The sequence below is a fragment of the Rhinatrema bivittatum genome, chromosome 4 (assembly GCF_901001135.1).
Source record: "Rhinatrema bivittatum chromosome 4, aRhiBiv1.1, whole genome shotgun sequence".
NCBI lineage: Eukaryota > Metazoa > Chordata > Amphibia > Gymnophiona > Rhinatrematidae > Rhinatrema > Rhinatrema bivittatum.
In genome coordinates this window covers 226,231,328-226,254,479 of record NC_042618.1, presented here as the reverse complement: position 1 = coordinate 226,254,479, position 23,152 = coordinate 226,231,328, and the positions used below count along the sequence as shown (strand labels likewise).

The window sequence follows — 23,152 nt, the reverse complement described above, 5'->3', positions numbered from 1 at the left end:
CCTTGAAAGATGTACATTTGTGCATGGTATGTTACTTTGTTAAACTGTTGCTGCTGTGCTAATGTCTCACAATACTAATATTAATAAAGACAGACAAAGTAGGAAAGACAGGCAGCGCTTCACGTTAACTTTACGTACGAACAGAATTCTAACAAGAGAAACTACATAAAGAGGAAAATCTTGCCATCCCCATCTTTACCACTTTTTGTTAAAATCTTTGTAAAGCTGGGCCAGGTCGTGGGCCATTCTGCCACTGGTCTTACTCACCCAGGATGGCATCAGGATGCCGCCATCACACTCAATGCTGGCCACGCCCCCCGATGCATGCGCACACTTGCTCACCCTTTCAAGGCCCTTTGGCGGGAAAGACTACAAGGACATCAGCACGGCAGGGTATTAAAACGCCGACCATGCTCCCAGCCAGTGCCTCAGCCACAGGTCCCCTGCCATGCATGTGGCTATTTGGTTCCTCGCCTTGCCTTGTTCCTGATCTGCCCTTGTCTCACCTGCCTTGTTCCCATACAGTTCCTGTTCCTTGCAGTACCCTGTTCTATTTCCTTCACCTCGCCTCCCTCTAGTCCAATTCCTGCCTCCCCCTGCTCTTCCCCCAGACTTATCTCACATGCTTGACCTCTGCTTGAATAAGACGCTGCCTGATCTCTGCCTGCCCTGACCTCTGCTTGAACACAGATGCCGCCTTAGCTCTGCCTACCCTGACATTGGCATGGTTATTGACTCTGCCTGTCTACTCTCCACGGGACCCTCACCCAAGTCATGCCAGTCTTAGAACCCAAGGGCTCAAAATCTGTGAGGAAAGAGGCTGGTAAAGGTGAAGCCTTGCTCCTGTCCCAGTCTGAGCAAATCTGCCTACTGCTGGTTCTCTAGCCAGGCAATGCCAATTCTACCCCAGCTAAAGGGCTCAGACTCCATAAAAATCTTCAAGTAGTTAATGACTTGAATTTCTGAGGATGTTCCTAATGCATCAGGAATTTCTGGTGTGATAGTATAAAATTAATACTGCAAGAAATATTTATTTAAATTATTGATAGTGATCACTGATCATCATGAGACACTCAAGAGAAACATTGGGATGTCCCCTTTAATGCCCATTTTCTGCACTATGCTATTAAATTAATATACCTCAGATAAAATGAGCTGGAACAATACAATCAGGTCATCCCTAGATGTTTGACGAATGCATGACTAGCCCTTCCTTCTTAGTCATTTTAATTAAAGATCTAAGGGATTTACAATGTGTGCCACCACAGTGACTGCTATGAGGAAGACTTGGCTTCTGCTCTCCAAGTCAGCTAAGGCTGTTGAGAGGCTATGGAGACTAAGGTTCACAGCTCCTTCAGGAAAGGGAGTCTCAGTCTTCATGCAACAGTGACACCTAGTGGCTACATACTGGATTCTGGAAGAAGCTATGGTCTGTGGGGGAAATATTCTAGATAGTTGTAAATGAGGGCTCATAGCACCATAAATCACTAGAGACCTGATCTGACAGAGCTGGAAGTCCAAAACAGCAGGAGGATATAGCCAGGCCCAAAAAGCCCAATTACTAGCACTATTGTGATGTAGCATGAAATACATCCATACCGGTAAACAAAAAACGTTAGGAGTAAGATTTTAAAAAACAGGGGGATCTAGCCGTAATCAAACTTATTCATTTTTTTGATCCTAAATAAAGAAATAAAATGTCTTTAAACCCCCCCCAACAAAATATACATACGGTAAGAACAAAGCCAGGAAATAGGTAGACATAATTAAAAAGGACAATTATTAGTAAAACTTTCAGTATCTGATCAGGCTGCATCAGGAATTGCCTCGTCCATCTGGACTTGGTATGATACAGCTACGGTCAAAAGTTATATATGAGGAGACAGCTTAAGGGACTGGAAGTTTCAATTATTGCCTTCCAAAATCATGTGATTTATTCATATCAAAAATACACACAAGTAATTTTTTTGCACAGATTTCTCCCATCTTTGTTCTTGTTGTAATAAAGATTGATAAATTCCCAGGAAAAATAAAATCAAAACTGAAGATGAAGGTCCCTATCTATACTATAAACCAAAAAGCTGATAGGTAAAAAAAAAAATTTGATTCCTCTCCACTTTGCTCTTCCAGCCTTAGATTATTCAAGGACACAGCCATTATCAGTCCATCTACAGCAGCCATGGCATCAAACGGCATTGTTCCCATGTGGCAATCATCCACTTTTTTTTCATCTGGTTCTCAAGTAGGATAATATTTTAGGGATTGGCTTGATAGATCAGGATGAGCCAAAGACCTTGAAAGCAGGGAGAGATTCTTAGCTTCCAATAGGATTTTCCATTTTATGGAGTCTGGGCTTCTCAGCAGGGAAGGCATATTATGCATTCTCTTTAACCACACTGGACGGTTGGTTCTTCCGAAACTATTTCAGTTTGTTCTAAGCTCTAAGAAACAAATTCATCATCGGTGTTACCAACCTCCATTTCCTTATATGATATTTTTTTTGCCCGGTTATTTCCTCTTGCTCCCTGCTTGCTAGCTGCTTTGGAACCAATCCCTATTGGCCTATTATAAAGCTTCCTATGCAGCTACCCAGTGTTTCTTCCCCATTGAGTAACCAACAACTCTAGACCTGCTACTGCAGTGACACTCCTTGGCCAGGATGCACAAACTAAAACCCCTTCCAGGACTGGAACGTGAGCACCCCGAGTCTAACCATTAGATGTCGTGGGTGCGGAAAGTCAGCCTCTCTTCCCCATAGAGGCTGTGAGTGCTGCTTCTGCAGCAACTTCCACCTCCCTCCCCAGCCAACAAACACCACTGCCACTGAGCCAATCAGGCCAGCACCCCATTAATGTTTAGAAGGCTTGCAAAACATCTGTATTTCTTTAATCAGTCTCTTGAAGGGGAGAAGGCTTCAGCTGTTAAGCATCACCGACAATTATGCATCTCACTGACAAGCAACCTGCCAAGACTACTCCTATATGAGGATAAGTATGTGTGTATCTAGCAAACTGGATCATATTTTAGTTCAGTGGTTCTCAAACCTGCTCCTTGTGGGCCATAAATAGGCCTGGTTTTAAGATATGCCCAATAACTATTCATCAGATATTTTGCCTGCATTTAGTCTATGAGAAGGGCAATTTTCAGTCATTTATACAAGTAAAATGCATTATTATCCATTGTAAAATCGGCTGTCTGACAACTGCCTTCCATCAACGCAGCTAAAAATAAACCTGGTGCTCCACAAGGCGTGAACTTTTAGCTGTATTATGAGGGACTGTTCTCAGGAGCATGTTTAGGTCAGAGGAGAGGGGGGAAGTAAGAGGAAAATAGTGTGTACAGATTCCATTTTGTGTGTGTTATTTTGCATGATGAAAAGCAGGTGCAAATATCCACAGTGCTTCGTAAACCATGACAAATTCTAAAGGGTAAAAGGGAGTGCACTTTCCCTTTGAAATTAGGTGCAAATCCTATGGGTAAAAAGTACCTGCAGACTTTGTTCCAATGTGGACATTTTCAAAATTGTCCCCCCTCCCCCCAACTAATTTTCATATGTAAAGCTAACCATGGTTCTAGTCCAGAGCTTTCCAAACTTTTCATGTTGGTGACACACTTTTTAGACAAACATAATTTCACGACACGGTAATTCAGTCTACTAGTAAACCAGAGGTTAAAGGTTAAACGAACGAAACATATTTCGACAATTTATGTATGTTTCCTTAAATATATACATAAATAAAATGTTTCACGACACAACCTATCTCATGAAAACCTTAAATTTATATTAAAAATATATATTCCAAGATTCATGTTATTGTTATAATTTATGAGAAACAATAATAAAACAAATTGTCTGTCCCCCACACACCCATCTGTCTCCTCCCCCCAGCACATGTCTGGCCCCCACACACTCATATCTCTCCCCCTCAAGCACATGTCTGACCCCCACACATTTCTCTCCCCCCAGCACATGTCTGTACCCCACACACTCATATCTCTCCCCCTCAAGCACATGTCTGTCCCCCCAGCACGTTTGCCCCCCACTCACTCATCTCTCTCCCCCCAGCACATGTCTGGCCCCCACACTCATGTACCTCGTCTTTTTGATTGTTGCCAGTTAAGTGCTTCACTCCCTTCCATGATCACCAGACACTGCTGCTTGCAGTCAGTACTCCTCATGGCCAGGGCTCATCGGCAGCAGCAGCCAATGCAAGGATGGCTGGGCTCGTTCCACCCACCAAGCCCCCCAAAAAAACGCGATTGACAGCAAAATTCACCCAATAATAAGCAACCCATAAACTGAAAAAAAAAAGTGAATCTCTAGAAAAAAAAAGCCCAAACTCGCATCAGAGTTGACCGGGCTTGCGCGACACACCTGCACACTGCAGGCGACACACTAACGTGTCCCGACACACAGTTTGGAAAGCTCTGTTCTAGTCTATCAGCCACGTTCAGATGCAATTATCTTTCAGCCATTTCAATTACAGTTCTCTTTTATTGGGAAGCAGTGCCACATTCATGAAAGCTGGACCTTACCATTCAGATTATCCTCCTTATTCTGTCTCGGGCCCTTTTTTGTCCACTCTTCACATGTTTCTCTGTGCCTGCGGTTGCAGAGGAGCTGAATATTTTGGATGACATCCCTACTCAGCCCTCGTACCTGAATCACCTTTACCGCGATGGGGTCAAAAAGGTTGTGAGACCTCTTGCATTTGAAGTATCTGCACTGCCGTCTGGTAAAGAATCGACAGACATGGAGTTTTTTGCAATTTTCCCCCTCTGTGCAGGATTCTGGGTTCTCACTTCCCTTGTATTTGAAACATATCTGAGAGGGGAAGACAAAAATATGAGTCAGTTTTGTCATAGATCAGAGCTGAAAACCGCACATAAATTTACAGGCTGCCTACATAAAATGGACCTATCCATAAGGTCCTAAATGTCTTTGTAAAGCCTGCGATCTTGCATCTCTCTTATGGCTCCCTCTGATTAACTGGCAGGAGTGGAAGTGACACATCTTGAGCTGAATGAGCTGCTGAGCAGCAGGCGCTAGTATCTTGCAAGGGATGCTATCTCCCTCCTACATCCTCCAGTAATGCCCAAGAAATACAACTGGTCTAGGTTGTAGGAGGGATACAGTATCCCTCCTACAACTGGTCTGGGTTGTAGGAGGGATACTGTCTCCCTCCTACAAACCAGACCAGTAATGCCCAAGAAATATTTTTACTGAAAAGTCAGTAAAAAAAAGATGGGTTGTTAAAGAAAAACAAACAAACCTCAGTCTGTCAGTAGAAATGTTTCTTGGGGTAGCGGACAGCCCTGTCATGTACATCCTGCTGGTAGTTTATGTAAAAGAAGAAAAGATTATTCCTACTATTTATAGGAAACAACCTGCTGCTACAATAGGGGCTTTCCCTTTTGTATCAGCCCCTGAGAAATGACAGGAGGGAGGGAAGGGGCTGCATTAGGGGGCAGAGTAGCTCTATTCTGCTCCGGTCTGTTCTCTGCAGGACCAATACAGTTGGAGCACTGGCCCCGTATGCCAGGAACAGATAATACATGTAACCCTTACTTGGGGTGTGTTAAGTCCCAAGGGCACACAATCTAATTTATATCTTCAGGGCTGCTCCGGCTAACCATTTCATCCCGCGCTGACTCTTAATCCCTGGGGGGGGGGGGAAGGGGGCGGGGAAGACATCTTTTTACAGGAAGGAAGCTCTTGCTTATGGCTCAGACAATGAGAAAAGGTTGCCAGTGTGTGTGTGTTGTCATTTGGTGTTTCCCATGAGGTAAGAGGCTGTAATAACTCAGACAGGAACAGGACTGGGTGTAAAATAATAGTTTACTGATTCATAAGGTTAAATAAAGTCCAAAATATGAGTGTACTTAGGTACAGGATTCTCTTATAGGTAAGTAGGTGACCTTTCTTACAGACATCTAGGGAGAGCCCATGGTGATTTTAAATGTGCATAACTCTCCCAGAGGCTGCCCTGTGGAATCCTAGTGAGGGGGTTCCCACTTAACTGCAAAAATCTTGCCTTTAGTCATCTTATTCCCCCTGGACACCCTGCCTGTCCTGATCCGGATGGGGGTCTCCTTCTCTTATTCTTCCTTCCTTTAGTTCTTCTTTTTATCCTTAGCTGTTACTTCTGGGATTTCTCTTGTGGAAAAATCAGGGGATCAGGCTGTTCCTCAGCACTGCAATCCCCGTGGGGAAGGAGAATCCAAAACACTCCCCATGAACTCAAAGTCCAAAAACACTTAAAGTTGAACTGGATACATCTTCCTAAACGGGGTTCAAGCTGTCACAGGTGCTTGCCACATTCAAGGTGTGAATGGGCTCCCTGATCTTCAGCCTCTGCTCTTTGAGTATGGCCAGCAAGGATGACTTTCCCCAAAGAAGAGTGAACTCAGTTCCTTCCAAAAATAGGACTCTTCTAGCCTTCTCAATCTCCCGCAGCAGGATCCATCACTGTTTCTTGCCTTCCTAGGGTTTAGAGAAGGCTCACAGGTCTTTGGTCTCCTGGTGAGAGTCCTTTTGCCCCTAAAGGGTATCAGGCTCAAGCTAGCTCTCTGTAACCTAAAGTAGGAAGGACCCTCTGGCAGGGAGTCCCCTCTGAAAAAAAAACACCCTCCTTTTGGCAAGGCTGGGAGGCCCCACCAGAGTGTGGAGAAAATACATCTCTACTCAGACTGCTTCCTTGAACTGAACCCCTGATTGTTAAAATGGCTGGGCTAAATAGCAGTGAGTCATCCAATCCAGAGCCTCCAGGAAGGAGGGACTGGAGGGTATGAATGGTTCCTGTGTATTCTAAGGGCAGGGATAGTGGCATCTAGTGGTCAGACCGGGAGGGTCTGCCACATACAGAACAGCACCAGAATCTGGGAATTGTCCATACTATTTTATACCCTGTAATTTTAATTACTGAATCTAAATCTGAGAAAAGCACCAGTGGTGCCTCTCTTTCAGTCTCCTTTTCCTTCTGGTGCTATTCCCATTTCATGATGGCAGAGGAGGCATCAGCAGGTAAAAGTGCTGCTGTTAGGCCTCCCGTCGGCGGGAGGACGCACAGGAAGGGGAAAGAATCATGTCGTGACTGAACCCTGCAGCCAGTTGGACTACTTCAGCGGGGTGGGGGTGGAAGTGGAGGTGGAGGACATGACAGTTGCTCTGATTTCAGACTTCGCCCCCTCCACAGATGGCCCTGCATCTGAATACTGGCACATTTCTTTCTAGAAAAACAATAATTACAACCATTAAAAATAAAATATATTCCACATCAGTAAACTCTATCATGTTAGGTAAGCATTCCAGAATTCAACATTTAATCTGTTGAGAAATTAAGAACAAAATGGCAGTTGCTACTGGTGAATGACATTCCAGACACGTGTGGAGTTTTCCTCTCAGGCTACTGAGATAGGTATCCTCTGTGGCCCCTTATCTATGATTTTCATTCAGTAGCTTACAATCACAGAGAAAGCTGTTCCTTGCACAGGGACCCATCAGCGTTATCACCCATGGCATAGATTCAGAAATTTCCCATTAGATACACCATTTTATGAGAGGCAAGGGTTTCTCTCTCTTTTGCTACCCATTCCGAGTCTCGTTAGAAATCCCATGGGAATATCTGTACTTACAAATACAATAGTTCGTATAAACAGTGGAAGCAGATTCTGCACCAGTGCGTCTCACCTCTGGTAGAAGCTCAGGGTCATTCTGGAGCAACAGCACCTTCAGCTCCTCTGTGTTTAGGCCCCCAATCTGATTGGTCTTCAACAAACTTCTGTTATACTCCGAATGGATGTCGTGAGAAAATTTACAGTGAAACCTGGAAGGAGGAAGTAAAACACAAAAAAAATGTAGATAAGTGAAGAAAAAAAAAAGATAAAATAACTACCTGCATATGTGTGTGTGTGTGTGTGTGGGGGGGGGGGGGGGGGTGTCTTGGATGGCCCATGGAACTGACCCGTTATTTTTTTTGGGGGGGGGGGGGGGGTCTGGGAACTGGCCTTGATGAGAGTAAGAGGCTGGTCTATGGGAGAAGTGTGTTTCAGCGGCTGGGCGCCGCATGTTAAAGGGAGAAAGCAAGAGGTGCCGCATGAGAGAAGTGAGCTGGTGTTGGCTAAAGAGACGCGTTTTTTTTTTTTAACGTGGCGAGAGTGTGTGTGGGGGGCGATTTGTGCGGCATGTCTGCCGCGGGTGTAAAATGGCTGCCAGGGTGCAGCGAGTGAACAGCTTGTGCCGCTTTCGGGAGAGGAGAGGACATCAGGACCGGAGCAGGAGGCTATTTTTGGGAGCTGCGACTGCTCCAGGTCTCCTGATGCTTTCCGGTGCATCTCCTGATGGGCCGACACATGTTGAGCTGTCAGCACAAGGAGGCAAAAGTTTAAAAAAAAAAAATGTGCAGAGGGAAAGCCAGGGCAGTGAGCAGATGTCAGGACTCAAACAGCAAAACCCTAGTTACGAAAAGGCAGCTCTGCAAATATTACACCAGGACCTAGAATACTAAGGCACCTCCTAGCAGAATTCCTCACCTTGGTCACACATGCAGAACATAGACAGACCGGCTCCTAACACAGAGGAAGGGACCACAAATTAGAAACAGAAACATGCAGACAAAACTTGAAATGGAAATCCCATGAAGCCAGATTCAATAAGCAGTGCAATACTGGAGGACAAGAAACAGACAAGCTTTTCTTCCGGTACTTTGCAAAATACAAAAACAGAAAAGTCTGTGAAGGGGAGCTTATCACTGAGGGAGTAAATCTCTCACTCCGAATCTGTCTCTCATAGGAAGAGAGACTCTGATGTGAGTTCCTGTGTGTAAATGAAGATCTGTGCAGGAGTAGTGAGAGAAAGGTGCCTGTCCCCCGGGTGCTCAGCAATGTGGAAAGAACAAGAATGTTTGCCATCCGGAGCACTGTTTAAGGATACTATGTACCTACATTCTAAGGTGTAAAATTCAGAAAATTCAATTAGACTCTGCAATTTGTGACTTATAAGTTTTCCTAAGATTCAGTCTGGGTCCACCTCAGAATTAGTTAAGCAATACAACTGGTGGCTCGCGGGACGGCTTGCAAGCCATCCTACTCATCCCTGACACCACTGAGTTCTTCCACAACTGGGATGCCACTCAGTAGTACAAATGGCCACCCTGCGCAGCTCTCTTATTGCCTGACTGCTGTGCCTCCTGGCTCTTCCTAGACATTTGCGTGCCTGGCATTCCTGCACTTAGGGGGGACCATGGTGGGAAAATCACTGCAGCACTCTTTGATGACAGAGGCTTCTTTCTACTCAACTGGCCTGGGCACTCCATCAATGCCTCAACCCCAGGTCCTCTGGTGTGCCTTGAATCTCAGTACGTGTTGCTTTGTTCTGTGCTCCTGTCATGATCCCATCTCTGTTCCTGTGTTCCTGCCTCCGTTTCTATACTCTCTGTTCTCATCCACCTTGTATTGCCCTTGCTCCCATGTTCTGCTGTATCCTTGCAATGGTCTCTGTCCTTGTCTGTGCCTTGGCTTGCCTTCCTGGATTCTGACCTCTTCCTGGACTTCCGCTCCCACCCCCACCCCCTCATCCTCCTACAGCCTTGCCTTCTTGATCTCTCTCTCCCCCCATCTACCTCGGTCTCGAACTTCTGGGCTAAGCGCAGCAGAAGATCTTCCTCTGTGTGGCCCAAAGAAGCCCTGTACTTCTCAATCTGATGGCAGAAGGCTGTTCTGGTGTACAGCAGCAGGCACCTGGTACTGGAGCCAATTGTTTCCCCCACTTACAAAGCCGTACCATTCAGCGAATTTCCTAGTGATATTCTTAACGGTTTGCAAAAGGGATGTACTGTCATTTTTAATGAACAGGGAAATCACATTTGAGGTTTCATTTTATATTGTTTCCCATTGTAACGGCATTAAACAAAAAATGGTTTTGTTTTTTGGTGTTTTAGTGCTCACTAAAAGTCAGAAACAAAATAGACTTGGGTCATCTCTGTCACCTGCTGTGTCTTTTCCTTCCCATCAACCAAGATATAGCAGTGACTCACACAGCCATAACTAGGGCAGTGCAACATGTGCACCACTTGCACTGGGCACAGACAACTGCGAAGGAGTGTGCAGAATATTTTATTGGCCATATGGTTTTCACAATTGGGATAAAAGGGTGCAGATCTGTAACTCTGCATGGAGCATAGGAATGTATTGTCTAGTTTATCTCTGGTAAGTCACTTCTCTATTCCTTCCCCAGGATTTATTGGTGACCTGTCAACAACTTCCCCAGGGGCAGGCCTGGATTTCCACACAGGCCTGTGCCTATGGTGGCAAAGTTCTGGCGATGGGAAAAATCTGGGGGTATCTTAAGTTCTGAGGATCGCAAAATGCTGTGGTGGATTCAGATCACAACACCCCATTATCTGACCCAATAAACAATACATTATGGTTATGCATCTTATCAATGGAAGGAAGTTTCACAGAAACACACACACACACACCCTGTGGTCCACATGGTGTAGGGAAGTACCTGGTGGTATCTATCAGTTTATTAATTTATTTATTTAAAATCTTTTTTATACCGTCGTTAAGTTATACCATCACAACGGTTTACATATAGGCACGTATAGTAATGTAAAAAATTGTATTGGGTAATACTTCTATCAGAGTGCTAGTAAAAGTCCGGTTACATAGTTTCAAAAATAAAGTATCTAGATGAATGTCATGAATCTTGTCCAATTATACATGGAAAGATTGATCTTACATGTATACTGCTTGTACTGTATATTTTATTTACAATTAATGGTGAACTAGTAACATAACAAAATATGTAGATATTTTAATTACGTGCTGTGCGTTGCAGAAGCTGCAACATAAGGGCCAAGCCACCAAGACACTCCCAGGTTATGTCCAACAAACTTGCAGGCCTATACAGTAAGGAGCGGTAGGAAGAGCTGCGTTAGTGCCGGGCGCACCCACGTTTGCCGCACGCACAGTCCGGCTCACCTACCGCTCGATCCTGTATTAAAATCACATGCAAATGCAAGCCGCGTCCAAGAAGCGTTAGGCCCGCGCAACCCATTTTACTGTATAGGCGCTTTATACAGCGCCTATACAGTATCCTGGGTGCGCTGGTGCCTGTCATTTCAAATGTCATTTCAAATGACAGGCACCAGGAAGTGGATCCCAACTTTAACCAAAGAAAACCTAAAAACCTAAAATCCCCTCCTCCCGAAGCGACTCGACATGTAAAATATGTAAAACCTAAAAACCTAAAATCCCCTCCCCCTCCAGAGGGGGCAGCCAGCAACGAAAGCGGCTTCCAGCGGCCCCCGCTGGCGAAGACGGACGAACGCACGCCCATAGTGCACGGGCGCTCAAGCCAATGAAAGCACATGAACGCGCGTGTGTGACGTCATGCGCTTCGCTGGCTGGAGCGCCCAAATTGACGGGCGCTCAAGCCAATGAAAGCACATGAATGCGCGTGCGTGACGTCACGGCATACGTCACGCACGCCCGTCCATGTGCTTTCATTGGCTTGAGCGCCCGTGCACTACGGGGATGCGTTTGTCCGTCTTCGCCGGCGGGGGCCGCTGGAAGCCGCTTTCGCCGCCGGCTGCCCCCTCCGGAGGACGGCAGAAAAGGCTGAAAGGGCTGAAAAACACAAAAAGTAAGTTGGTTACACTTATTCACATATTTTACATGTCGAGTCACTTCGGGAGGAGGGGATTTTAGGTTTTACATATTTTACATGTCCAGTTGCTTCGGGAGGAGGGGATTTTAGATTTTCAGGTTTTCTTTTGGGGGAAAGTTTGCCGTCTACCCTTACCCCTGCCTCTAACGCAGGGGTAGGGGTAGGCGGTAAATTAGCAGGTTAAACGCGCAGCTAAACTGCAGGTTAAAAAGGCGATAGTCGGGGCGCGCGTTACTGAATAGGGGGGGAATAGCTAATCCGATCGTTTACATCTCATATTGTCGCGGGCACCTCTGGAGTTCTCACCAGCGAGATGTGGTTCCTTCACTCACAGGGCTGTCATCCCTCTAGGCATCGCTGCAAGGCTGAAACGGCTGGGCTCTGCTGCAAATTCAGACGTTCTGGCAATTCTTTAAAACAGTTTAGGAGTCAACCTTTTGAATGAGGTTTCCCATTCTGTCTCTGACTGGCCCTCCTCCAGTCAGGTATTTTTCCTGTGCTCTCACCGAGATGCAATTATCAGTTCTTCCCCCTCCTCCACTGAGGAAGGATTCACAAACAAACATATAATAGTTTATCAAAAATCCAGGTCTTTTTTTTTCCTTTCCTAAGATTGTGCAGAAATTGCAATTCACTATTGCCTCTGCACTGAAACCGAAATGTCTGTAGTCAGGCTTCTAACCTTGCACTGACTACCCAGCGTGGGGATCCAGCATCAACTCACCCCTTCTCCCCTATAGTTGTGCTCCCCGTCCTGTCTCACCTCTATCTCTTGCGGTAATCAACCTTGTCCTCCTTGTAAGTGTGTAGTGAAACCAGGTAACACCAATGCTGCAGGACACACTCACTCCGTCTCCATGTCAGACGCAGAGGAATCCTCGGAAGGCAGCTCCCAGTCCATCTCCTCCTCACTCTCCATGCTACTGCTCTCTGAGCTTTCTTCCTCACTCCTGGACACACCCTCTGCTTCCCACAGCATGCTCTCAGCTGCCTCTAATTCCTCCAGATTACCCTCGGCCTTCACCTCAGCCTCCTTCTGGTTAGGAGCCTTCCCCTGCCGCTCTGGGATTCTGGGAACTGTAGTCCACACAGGGTGTCTCCACGCCCCCTGCTGTTTCCCCTTGGTATCTTTGGACCACTGCTGAACGGGGACCTGTAGAATATCCTGCCGTGCTAGGAGTTTGTCACTCTTCTCCTGACAATATACATGCCGTGGGCAGAAAGGGGTACCCGTTGATTTAAAGAAGTGGTAAGGATGGGTTAAAAGGGATAGTGAATCGCAGGTTAGGCTAACGTGGCCAAATTATGAGTAGAAAGCGGGTTAGAAGCAGGGTAACCGCGGCCGCACTTTACTGTATCGGCCTGCTAGAAATCAGGGGTGTGGCAACACTGATAGTGCCTACCTGCAACAAAGACTTACATCTGTCACTGTTCAGGGGATTCCACTCTTGAATCCCAATCTCCCTTTTAATATCAGTGGTTCTTCTTGACCCAATTATATGCCACTTTCCTGGTCTGAAAACCATTCAAAATTATAAACAAATGTGCAGAACAGTCTGTACCAGGAATACTACACTTAAACATAAAGCCATCACCTCAAAATAATAAAACATATTATTCTGTCTTATCCCTGGGGTATATCAGCTCTTGTCCCCTGGGTATGTCAATACCTATTTGCTTATTTGGATTTCTAGACCACCTTTCCAAAGTAAACGCTCAAGCTTGATGGCAAATTAACAGGAAGAATAAAAACACATAAAATGGAATAAACATGGGGGGCGCTAGAGCCACGGAGTAGAATGGTCGCATAAAACCAGAGCTCCTCAACCCCACGAACAATAAACAGCCTGTAACTCTTTATTTTTTGGTGAATCAAGTCTCTGAGCACGCAAAAAGGCAGCCTTTTACTGCGAGATGGCCCAAAAGAAGAAGGGAGTGGATTTCAGACAATTCTCGTACTCCAAAGGGATAACGGGAGAAATGGGGCCTGCAGATCCAGGGGACCCAGTTAGCGAGGCAATGCTCGACGGAGACGCCGACCGTGGTGCTGGAGAGGAGAGCTTGCCAGATGCACCAACCAGGGATGAATTTCGACAATGGTTTGGGGACCTTCAAAGAGATATGAAAGCTAACAAGAAAGAGCTGATGGATATGATGGCGGATTTAAAAGAGGAGATTGCAGATATTGGTAGAAGGGTGAATGAAATGGACGGCAGGCTGGACGCTCAGGCTCTGAAAATAGAAGCAGTACAACTCCAGGGCCAGCAACTTTCCCAAGATACGACCGAACTGCAATATAAACTGGAGGACCTAGAAAACCGCAGCCGCCGGAACAATCTGCGTTTTCGCGGCATTCCTGAGGCTGAGGAATATGCAGACTGCGTCGAAACAATTAAAAAAGTTGGACTTTTCTTCCTGCAGAAAGACTCACCGACTGCATCAGATCTGACGGAAATAGCCATAGAAAGAGCTCATCGGTCCTTGGGACCGAAGATAGGGGATAAACTGAGAGACATCATGGTATGTTTTACAAGATTCCCTGTAAAAGAAAAAATATGGCGGGCGGCGAGACAGCAAAGAGTCTGGGAGTGGCAAAACCAAACCATAGCTGTTTTTGCAGATCTCTCGCCCATCACACTCAAAAAGCGGATGGAATTTAGAGACATTACCTCCATGCTGAGAAAAGAAGGACTCCGTTATCGCTGGCTCTACCCGTTTGGTCTGGCTATTACTATCAACGGGCAGACTACAAAAGCGCTGACAGTGGATGACGCGGCGGCCATCTTGAAGGAGGCGGGCCACGTGGTGAAGCTTCCTCCGGCTCCGAAAAGAAATTCTTCTCTTCTGCCTCCTGAAATGCCGAAATGGCAACGGGTGACCAAGGGCGGTCGAAGACTGCACAGACAAGATTCAGACACACAGCGCCATGGACCAGCTAGCGACGGATGATCACATGAGAGGCTCAGTGGAGATTAGCTCTCAGACTGCTTGTGTGGTGATCAGAGGTGTTACTGGGGAATAGTCCTTACAGGACTCCACCCGGTTTAGTTAGTTTGGGGTTTTTTTGGGGGTTTTTTTTAATATAAGGTTTTATTGACTTAATAAACAATACAGTAGTAGTCAAACGAAACAAATATGTCAATAGAATTATTGTACAATAAACCCCACTGTATCCCCCCTCCCCGTCCCGTCTCTTCATCAAAGATATACAGCATAGAAACTATATCAAAAACATTATGGTAAGATTATTGTGGATAGTAGGAAGATGTTCAAACCAGTCCAACACTGTGATAAAGCTCAGAATCTAATGGCAAGACTTAAAGTGGATAATAAAGCACTTGAAAAACAAAAAGCGTCTCTTGTCATCTATGTACTTGCCCAAATTAAAATCAGATCAAAATCAAACAATAAGGCTCACAAAAAAGGAACAAGTTATAAAATAAAAGGAAAGAAAAAATTCTCAAAGTCCATTTGGCTGAGATTGAGTGTTAAGCCACTGTATAAAGGGAGCCCACAAGCTCTGGTGTGCGGCCATCCGGTCTCGGCGTATAGCAGTAAGATGAGCCATCCGATAGCAAGAATGCAGTCTATGAAGCACAGCAGACAACGATGGTAAGTTCGGAGATTTCCAGGCCTTGGCAAGTTCACAGCGGGCTGCAATAAAGACTTGCAAGGTGAAGGATTGCAAAGGCTTAGGCAACTCTTCAATAGGAAGAAGAAGGAGAACACTGGCCGGGCGCTGAGGAACGTCCAAGCTAGAAACAGTCCGTATCCACTGGTGAACAGTGTCCCAAAAAGGAATTACAAAAGGGCAAGTCCACCAAATGTGAAAATAAGTACCTGCCTGCCCACAATTCCTCCAGCATTGATCAGAAACATGAGAGTACATAGCATGTAATCGAACTGGTGTCAAATGCCATCTATACAATAACTGGTAGCAGTGCTCTTGTATTGCAGTAGATATGGAACTTTTAACAGTTTGTTGAAACACAATATCCCAATCGTCTTCAGTTAATACATCCCCAAGATCTCTCATCCACGCCCTAATATGAGAAAAGGGGTAGGGAGATTGCACATTCAAAAAAGTATATAATTTAGAAATAACCCCCTTAACCTTATCAGCGTGTGAGCAATAGGTCTCAAGCAAAGAATTAGTGGGACAGACCGACTGAGTGGAGGACAAATTATGCAGAAAATGCCTAACCTGAGCCAGTCCCAAAAAATCACATAAATCCCCTCCAAATCTAGCCTGAAGTTCCTCAGTGGGCATTAACTTACCCTCCTTCCAAAAATGACAAACAGTGAATACACCCTGAGTTGTCCATTTGTGGAATAAGCGGGCAGATAGACCAGTTGGGAAGCTAGTATTGTGAAAAAGGTGGGAGGATTGATGATAGGAAAAGGAGCCCACCATGGTAACCTTCCATTGACTCCAGTTGGCAAGAGTGGCCCGTAGAGCCATAGGCATAAAATCAAGAGATCGCCAAGTAAGCTTGGCTTGCCAGAATAGAGCTTGCAATGGCATTACTCCAATCATTGCCTGCTCTAAAAGCACCCATTGCTTTAAGTTGCCTGTGCAGTAAGCATCAATAATCGCCCGCATGTGCGCCGCCCCGTGATACCATGAGAGATTCGGGACTCCCCTGCCCCCACGCTGACGGGGAAGAAAAAGAACAGCTCTCAAAATCCTGGGTGGCCTCCGTTTCCAGAGTTTGGGGGGTTTTTTTAAGCGTATTTGCTATGGAGTCATAGCGAGGTTACAGTTGTTTATATCTTTACTTATTAATAGCGATGGTTAAGGGGGGGAGGTTAGCGTACTCCGATGGGTCTATCGATCCCATCTGCTACGGCAGATCTGCCGGATTTACTAGGCAGAAAACTGAAGGGGGGCAGGGAATTCCGGGATGTGGCATATTGCTTACTATGTTATCGAAGGGGACACTCTAGAATACCATTATAATCTAAGATTTTCTAAGTTTCCTATTTCTTTCTATACTGTACAAGGAGAGAGGTTTTCGGAGAGTGGGTGTGATGTGGTGGAGGGGTGAGGAGAAGGACAGGGACAGACCCTACACACTTTAGATGGCATCAATTCACATAAGATCCTTGAATGTAAAGGGCCGAAACACTCCGAGGAAGCGTCAGATATTAAGGGAGGATATATCTCATTCAGGGGCTGAAATTATCTTTTTGCAAGAGACACACTTGACCAAAACTTATGACAAGCTACTTCCATGGTCTATGTTTCCTCGCTGTTTTAGTGCCTCAGCCTCGAAATAACATAAATATACCGGAGTTAGTATACTCTTTCATAAAAATTTTCCAGGTCAGGTTACAAAATATCAGGCTGATGCCGAAGGGCGTTATGTACTTGTGCAAATTGAAATGGGACAGGAAGTATATAATTTTATCAATGTATATGCTCCTAATTCCTCTCTTGGCACTTTTTTAGGCCGATTGGATAAATTGATGGTTCAGATGGAGAGGGGACTATGGATAATAGCGGGTGACTTTAATATGACCCTGCAGCCGAGATTGGACAACTCCTCAGGGGGAGGTTTGGGGTCCAAAAAGGAAAGACAATCTCTTAAATCTTTTATTTCTAAATGGGTACTTCTAGATATATGGAGGGATCATAACCCACTTGAGAGAAAATTTACTTTCTATTCCAATCCTCATAAATCATATTCACGGATAGACTACTTTCTAGTCGACAAAACTTGCTCCTTTGCTGTAAAAGACCAGAAGATAGGCCAGATTACGTGGTCAGATCACGCCCCGGTGAGTTTGACGATTGCTAGGGCGAAGGATGAGGGTGGACGAAAATACTGGAAATTAAATGACACACTATTAGATGATGAGACATTTTGTCAACGAATAAGGGATGAAATAAAGATATATCAAACCACCAATGCAGAAGCAATGGCTAATCCCCCTCTGTTCTGGGATTGCCTAAAAGCTGTACTTAGAGGTAAATTTATGTCCCAGGGGGCTCATCTGAAAAAAGTTAAGGTTTCCCTTAAACATAAATTGGAGGATGAGATTGCTCAGTTGGAGGCCATTCATAAACAGAATTCCACAAACACTGTCCTTCATAATTACAACAGGCTAGGTCTCAATACTGCGAGCTTTCCTTAGCAGAGGTACCTCATAAATTAAATATGATTAAGCAACAGTATTTTGAATGGGGGGACAAAGCGGGTAAATTGCTTGCGAGGAAGTTGAAACACCGTATCGCTCAATCACAGATCACTAGCATACGAGGAGAAGATAGGTCTCTGTTAGTGACAGCCAAAGCCATACATGAAAGATTTCAAAGATTCTATGGGGTGCTTTACGCGAAGGAGGTCTCTATCAGAGATGAGAGAATAGAGGATTTCCTGAACCAGGTGACTCTCCCACGGATTTCTGAGTCCGAACGTCTCACTCTTGAATCTGAGATCTCTTTGTGTGAGGTCCTCCAGGTTATCAAAGACCTTAAGGTTAACAAAGCTCCCGGGCTTGATGGGTTTACTGCCCATTTTTATAAAAATTTTCTCCGGAAATTGCTCCGGTTCTCCGGGAGATGTTTAACTCCTTACAAAAAGGTAGCTCCTTATTCAGAGGGTCCAATATCACCGGGATCACCATATTGGCAAAGCCCAGCAGAGACCCAGTAGACTGCGGATCTTATCGCCCTATATCCCTCATTAATTTGGATTTGAAAATATTGGCGAAAGTGCTGGCCAATCGTTTAAATTTGGTATTAGCCCATTTAATCCATCCTGACCACACTGGCTTTATACCAGGTAGAATGGCGGCCGACAACGTTCGGAAGATTATAGATCTTATCTGGTGGGCAAAGAGGTTGAACATCCCCACACTTCTCCTATCCATTGATGCTGAAAAGGTGTTCGATATGGTGCATTGGTCTTATTTGTTTAAAACAATGGGGCGAACGAATTTTGGACCGCTTTTCCTTAGTTGGCTACATGCACTGTATGAGAACCTGTTAAAGCGGTTTAGTGGACTCTTAGGCCGGCCTGACGGAGATGATGGAAATAGTCTCCGGACTAGCGGAACAGGCCGGGAGGTAGATACTGGACGGATTGAAGAGAAGGATCTTCACCCTGGAAGCCCGCGCTTCCCCAGGAGGAGCCCGTAGGAGCCGGGCTGCTGGGACTTAGGCGAAAGGAGAATCCGATGAGATCCGAGGTCAAGGCAGGCAAGTCAGGAACAGGACCAAGGCTGGCACTGAAGGCGGACACGAACTAGGACTGGAACTGAAGCAGGCAACTGGAACAGGAACCGGGATCAAGGCTGGAACTGAAGCAGGCAACTGGAACAGGAACCAGGATCAAGGCTGGAACTGAAGCAGGCAACTGGAACAGGAACCAGGATCAAGGCTGGAACTGAAGCAGGCAACTGGAATAATTACAAGCAGGAACTCCAGAGGCACACTGTAATGATAAGCAAACTTGTTGCAAGGCAGTAAGCTGAGGCAGGCACCAGCCTTAAGTATTTGCCAGGGTCTGACTTCAGGAAGGGAGGCGGGGCATCTGACATCAGAAAGGGAGGCGGGGCGCCCAAGGCAGGAAAGGCCCTTTAACTCCTGGCCTTTCACGCGCGCGCACCCCCAGGGAGGAGGGGCTAATGCAGCGAAGGTAAGGTCTCGGTCGCGGCACTCGCAACCGGGGCCGCAACAAGAACCCACAGGCTTGTGTTAAGGTGAACGGAGCATATTCTGAGCCTTTCAGGATAGAGAGAGGAACCAGACAAGGCTGCCCTTTGTCCCCATTATTATTTGCCTTGTTTTTAGAACCTCTAGCCATTAAAATCCGATCTGCGGCACAGATCAAGGGCATAGAAGTGGGAGGAATAGACTACCGGATGTCTTTGTTCGCAGACGATGTTCTGTTTACATTGTCCAACCCATCTAGTTCTTTAGATCAAGTGGTTTCTACTTTAGATGAATTTAGCTTAGTCTCAGGTTTTAAACTTAACCTGGAAAAATCCGAGGTATTAAACATATCCTTATCGGCAGATCAAATACAGGTTTTAAAGTCCCAATTTCCCTTTAAATGGGCTTCTCACCATATAAAATATCTGGGGATACTCATTAGTAACAAGTTGGAGGAACTCTTTCACTTAAATTATACGCCCCTCACAGTAAAAATCTTCAAAGAATTAGATAGTTGGACAAGGCATCAGCTGTCCTGGATGGGACGTATAGCCGCAATTTAAATGTCCGTTTTACCATGGTTTCTCTATCTCTTTCAGACTCTCCCAGTTTCGATCTCATCCTCCATGCTTAAATGTTGGCAGAAAAAGATTTTCGATTACATATGGAAGCGTAAGCCTCCTAGGGTGGCGAGGGCCACTTTATATAGATATAGACTACAGGGCGGGCTGGGTGTGCCTAATTTAGCGCACTATTATGCTGCTGCGCAACTCCGAGCAATCGTAGACTGGCATAAACAAGGGGAACAAAAGCAATGGGCGGATATAGAACAGGCAATATTAGGACCTATGCCGCTATGGGCTGTAACTTGGCAACTGAGGCTCACATGGTTACCGGGAGGTCTGGAGACTCCAGCTCACCTTAATACATTGAAGGTGTGGAGTAATTGGAGGCATAAGTTGGGGGGCTCCAGGAAGTATTTCATGAGTTTCTCCTTATTCCACAACACGTCCTTTTCACCTGGGTGGGATACTTCTAGTTATAAGGGCTGGGAGGAGCAACATATCCAAACTTTTGGGAAAATGTGGGAAGCGGGTAGTATCCTTCCCTTTCAGACCCTTCAAGAACGATACCAATTAGCGAGTAGTGAGGTATTTCAGTATTTGCAAATTAGACATTTCCTGAGAACCAGCACCATAAGGCAGGACTTATCCTTAGGGATGACTCAATTCGAGCATTGGTGTAACCAGGCTGATAAGGTTCAAAAAGTAATTTCAAAACTCTATGATTCTCTAAACACTGATCCTGCTCATGTCCCAACCTTTGTAACCGCCTGGGAGAAGGATTTAGGGTCTCCGTTAGATAAAGAAACCTGGGATATTATTTTTATGAATACTAAACGTAGTTCTTTTTCCGCATCCCTGGCTGAAAATGGGTACAAGGTTTTATTGAGGTGGTATTGTACTCCCTACAAGTTATGGAAAGCCAGCCTCAGATCTACAGCAGATTGCTGGCGGGGATGTGGAGCTGTGGGAACATTCCTTCACATGTGGTGGGAGTGTCCTAAGATTCAGCAATTTTGGGAAGCGGTCTCAAATCTTTTCACTCAAATTTTTGGGTAGTCTTTCGTTTTATCTCCTGAACAGGCACTGCTTAGTGTTCCGGTTTCCAACAGCCGGTCTATCTGGTTGTTGATACATCAAATTTTGATAGCAGCCAGATGTGTGATAGCGGCACAGTGGAGACAGTGTGACCCTCCCACAATACCCATACTCCTTCAAAAACTAGATACCATGCAAGTACTCTATAAATTGACAGCGCAAAAACATCGCAATCAACCCAAACACATGACTATATGGCAACCGTACCAGATTTGGTGGAGCTGTGCAAGCCCACCTCCCAACGAGAGGGTTTAGCTTATTTTGTTTTGTATGATTGTACAGTTCGATATTCTTAAAAGAAGATGTATGCTGAAGGTTAAAGATCTTAGACATGTCTACCAGTTGATGGTCCCTTAATTGACTCGATGTGTATATCCCGGAATTTTATGTATCAAAATATGTTTAACCATTGTCATATGTTGCTGAAAATGGAGTTGTTTCCTACATTATATGGTTAATAAACTATAATTGAAAAAAAATGGAATAAACATATAAAACATCACTAATTTAAAACAATTAAATATGACACACCATTAAAAAAAAACATGGAATAACAGAAGTTAATTAAAAAGCTAAAATAATAAAGAATGACCATATAAATTTACACTGCAGGTAAAAATCACCTTGGGGGGGGGGGGCAGTTTAGATAGAAATAAAATAAAACAAGGTAAAATCCCAGTCAATCATAGAATCCACTGCTAGATGAAACATACTATAAATTCAGAAAATAATATATATATTTATCCAGCATAGCTCTCTGCTTCAACGGCAGGGGAGGAAGACATATCCAGCATAGCTCTCTGCTTCAATGGCAGGGGAGAAAGACCGCTACTTCACGCATATCCAGCATAGCTCTCTGCTTCAACGGCAGGGGGAATGCAGAAAAGTGGATCTATATACAGACAACAACCAACAAGGACTGAATTACATAGTCTGGGTAAACAAATAAGCATGCGTGTAGCTTGCTTATTGCAGCAGTTACTACCCCTAACTAATTAAGCTAGATATTTCACTTAGATGCAGTTCCAACACTGCTCTCTACGTTAATGGTGGGGGTGGAAGGGAAATAGAATCAAAAGGTTACCAAGAGCCAAGAGAAACAGATAAGTATGAGAAAAAAAAAAGTGCGAAGCTTGCTGGGCAGACTGGATGGGCCGTTTTGTCTTCTTCTGCCGTCATTTCTATGTTTATAAAGGTAGATGTAAAACTAGCAGTGGCATAAGAGAAGTGTTATCCAGCCTAGCCTGTAAGTTAACTTCCTTCTTTGGCAGATCTAAGTATGCTGGTCAGGTTATATGAAACAAGACAAACCCTGAGCTGCAATGAAACTCTGAAAACAATTGTTATTAACTTGAAATTCACTCGAAATGGAATTGGTAGGCAATGCAAAGATTTCAGCGTGGGTCTACTTCTATTGCGATAGTATCAGACTACATCCAGGACTGCACCCCCCCTTTTCTGGACGTCTATCCGTGACTGCCCGCTTTGTACCCGTCACTCACCGGTTGTTCGCCTTGCCTCCGCACCTGCCGAGGATGAAGAAGCGGCAAAGATGCAGCCGATCGCAGGCTTCGCACTCATCCCGCAGGTAGCGATTGCAGAGCTGGACCGTCGTGAGCGGCAGCACCAGAGCCTCCTCCACCCCGTCCTGGTCGGCCTCCAGCAGCAGGAAGCGGCTCTGCTCCTCGAGCAGGAGAGCGGTGATCTGGGCCGGGGACAGATCCAGGTGCTGCGGGATTTCAAGCAGGGGCAGGCGGCCCCCGCGGGCGCACAGCACCTTGGTCAGATAGGCGGCCACGGCCGGGTCTGTCATGACGCCTGCGGTTGTGCCCGACTGTAACTGGGGCGTGGAGCCCCTGTCGCCTCTTTTAACAGCTCGGAGGTGGACTCCGCCCGCTTCCGCGGCTCCGCTCCTCGGAGGGGAGAAACGAAACCGAAACGGTGAGGGAAGGACGCGTTTCTGAAAAAAAAAAATCCTGGGCAACATGACGAGCAGGATTACAATCCGATTCCCTACCCGCCCTCCTAGGCAATGTTAAGAAAAAAACAACAACAACTCTCTCACGCTCTCTATATAGATAGTAGATAACCACATTTGTTCTTATTTCTTACAAGTTTGTACAGCATTACATTAAAATGATAGTACCCCTTTGGGTTAAT

The 23,152-nt window shown here is 45.4% G+C and overlaps 1 protein-coding gene across 3 annotated transcripts in view; it reads right to left on the bottom strand.

The window, feature by feature from the left end:
• Nucleotides 1–22,901, bottom strand: part of LOC115090552 — a 99,949-nt gene extending 77,048 nt beyond the window's left edge. For all 3 annotated transcript variants that reach the window (XM_029599785.1, XM_029599786.1, XM_029599787.1), the window contains exons 1-3: nt 22,495–22,901; nt 7,691–7,826; nt 4,537–4,825 (exon numbers count right to left, since the gene is read on the bottom strand). In XM_029599785.1, the coding sequence (XP_029455645.1) occupies nt 4,537–4,825; nt 7,691–7,826; nt 22,495–22,805 (736 nt within the window). In that variant the 5' untranslated portion in view covers nt 22,806–22,901. The remainder of the gene's footprint in view (nt 1–4,536; nt 4,826–7,690; nt 7,827–22,494) is intronic.
• Nucleotides 22,902–23,152: the final 251 nt, after the last annotated feature.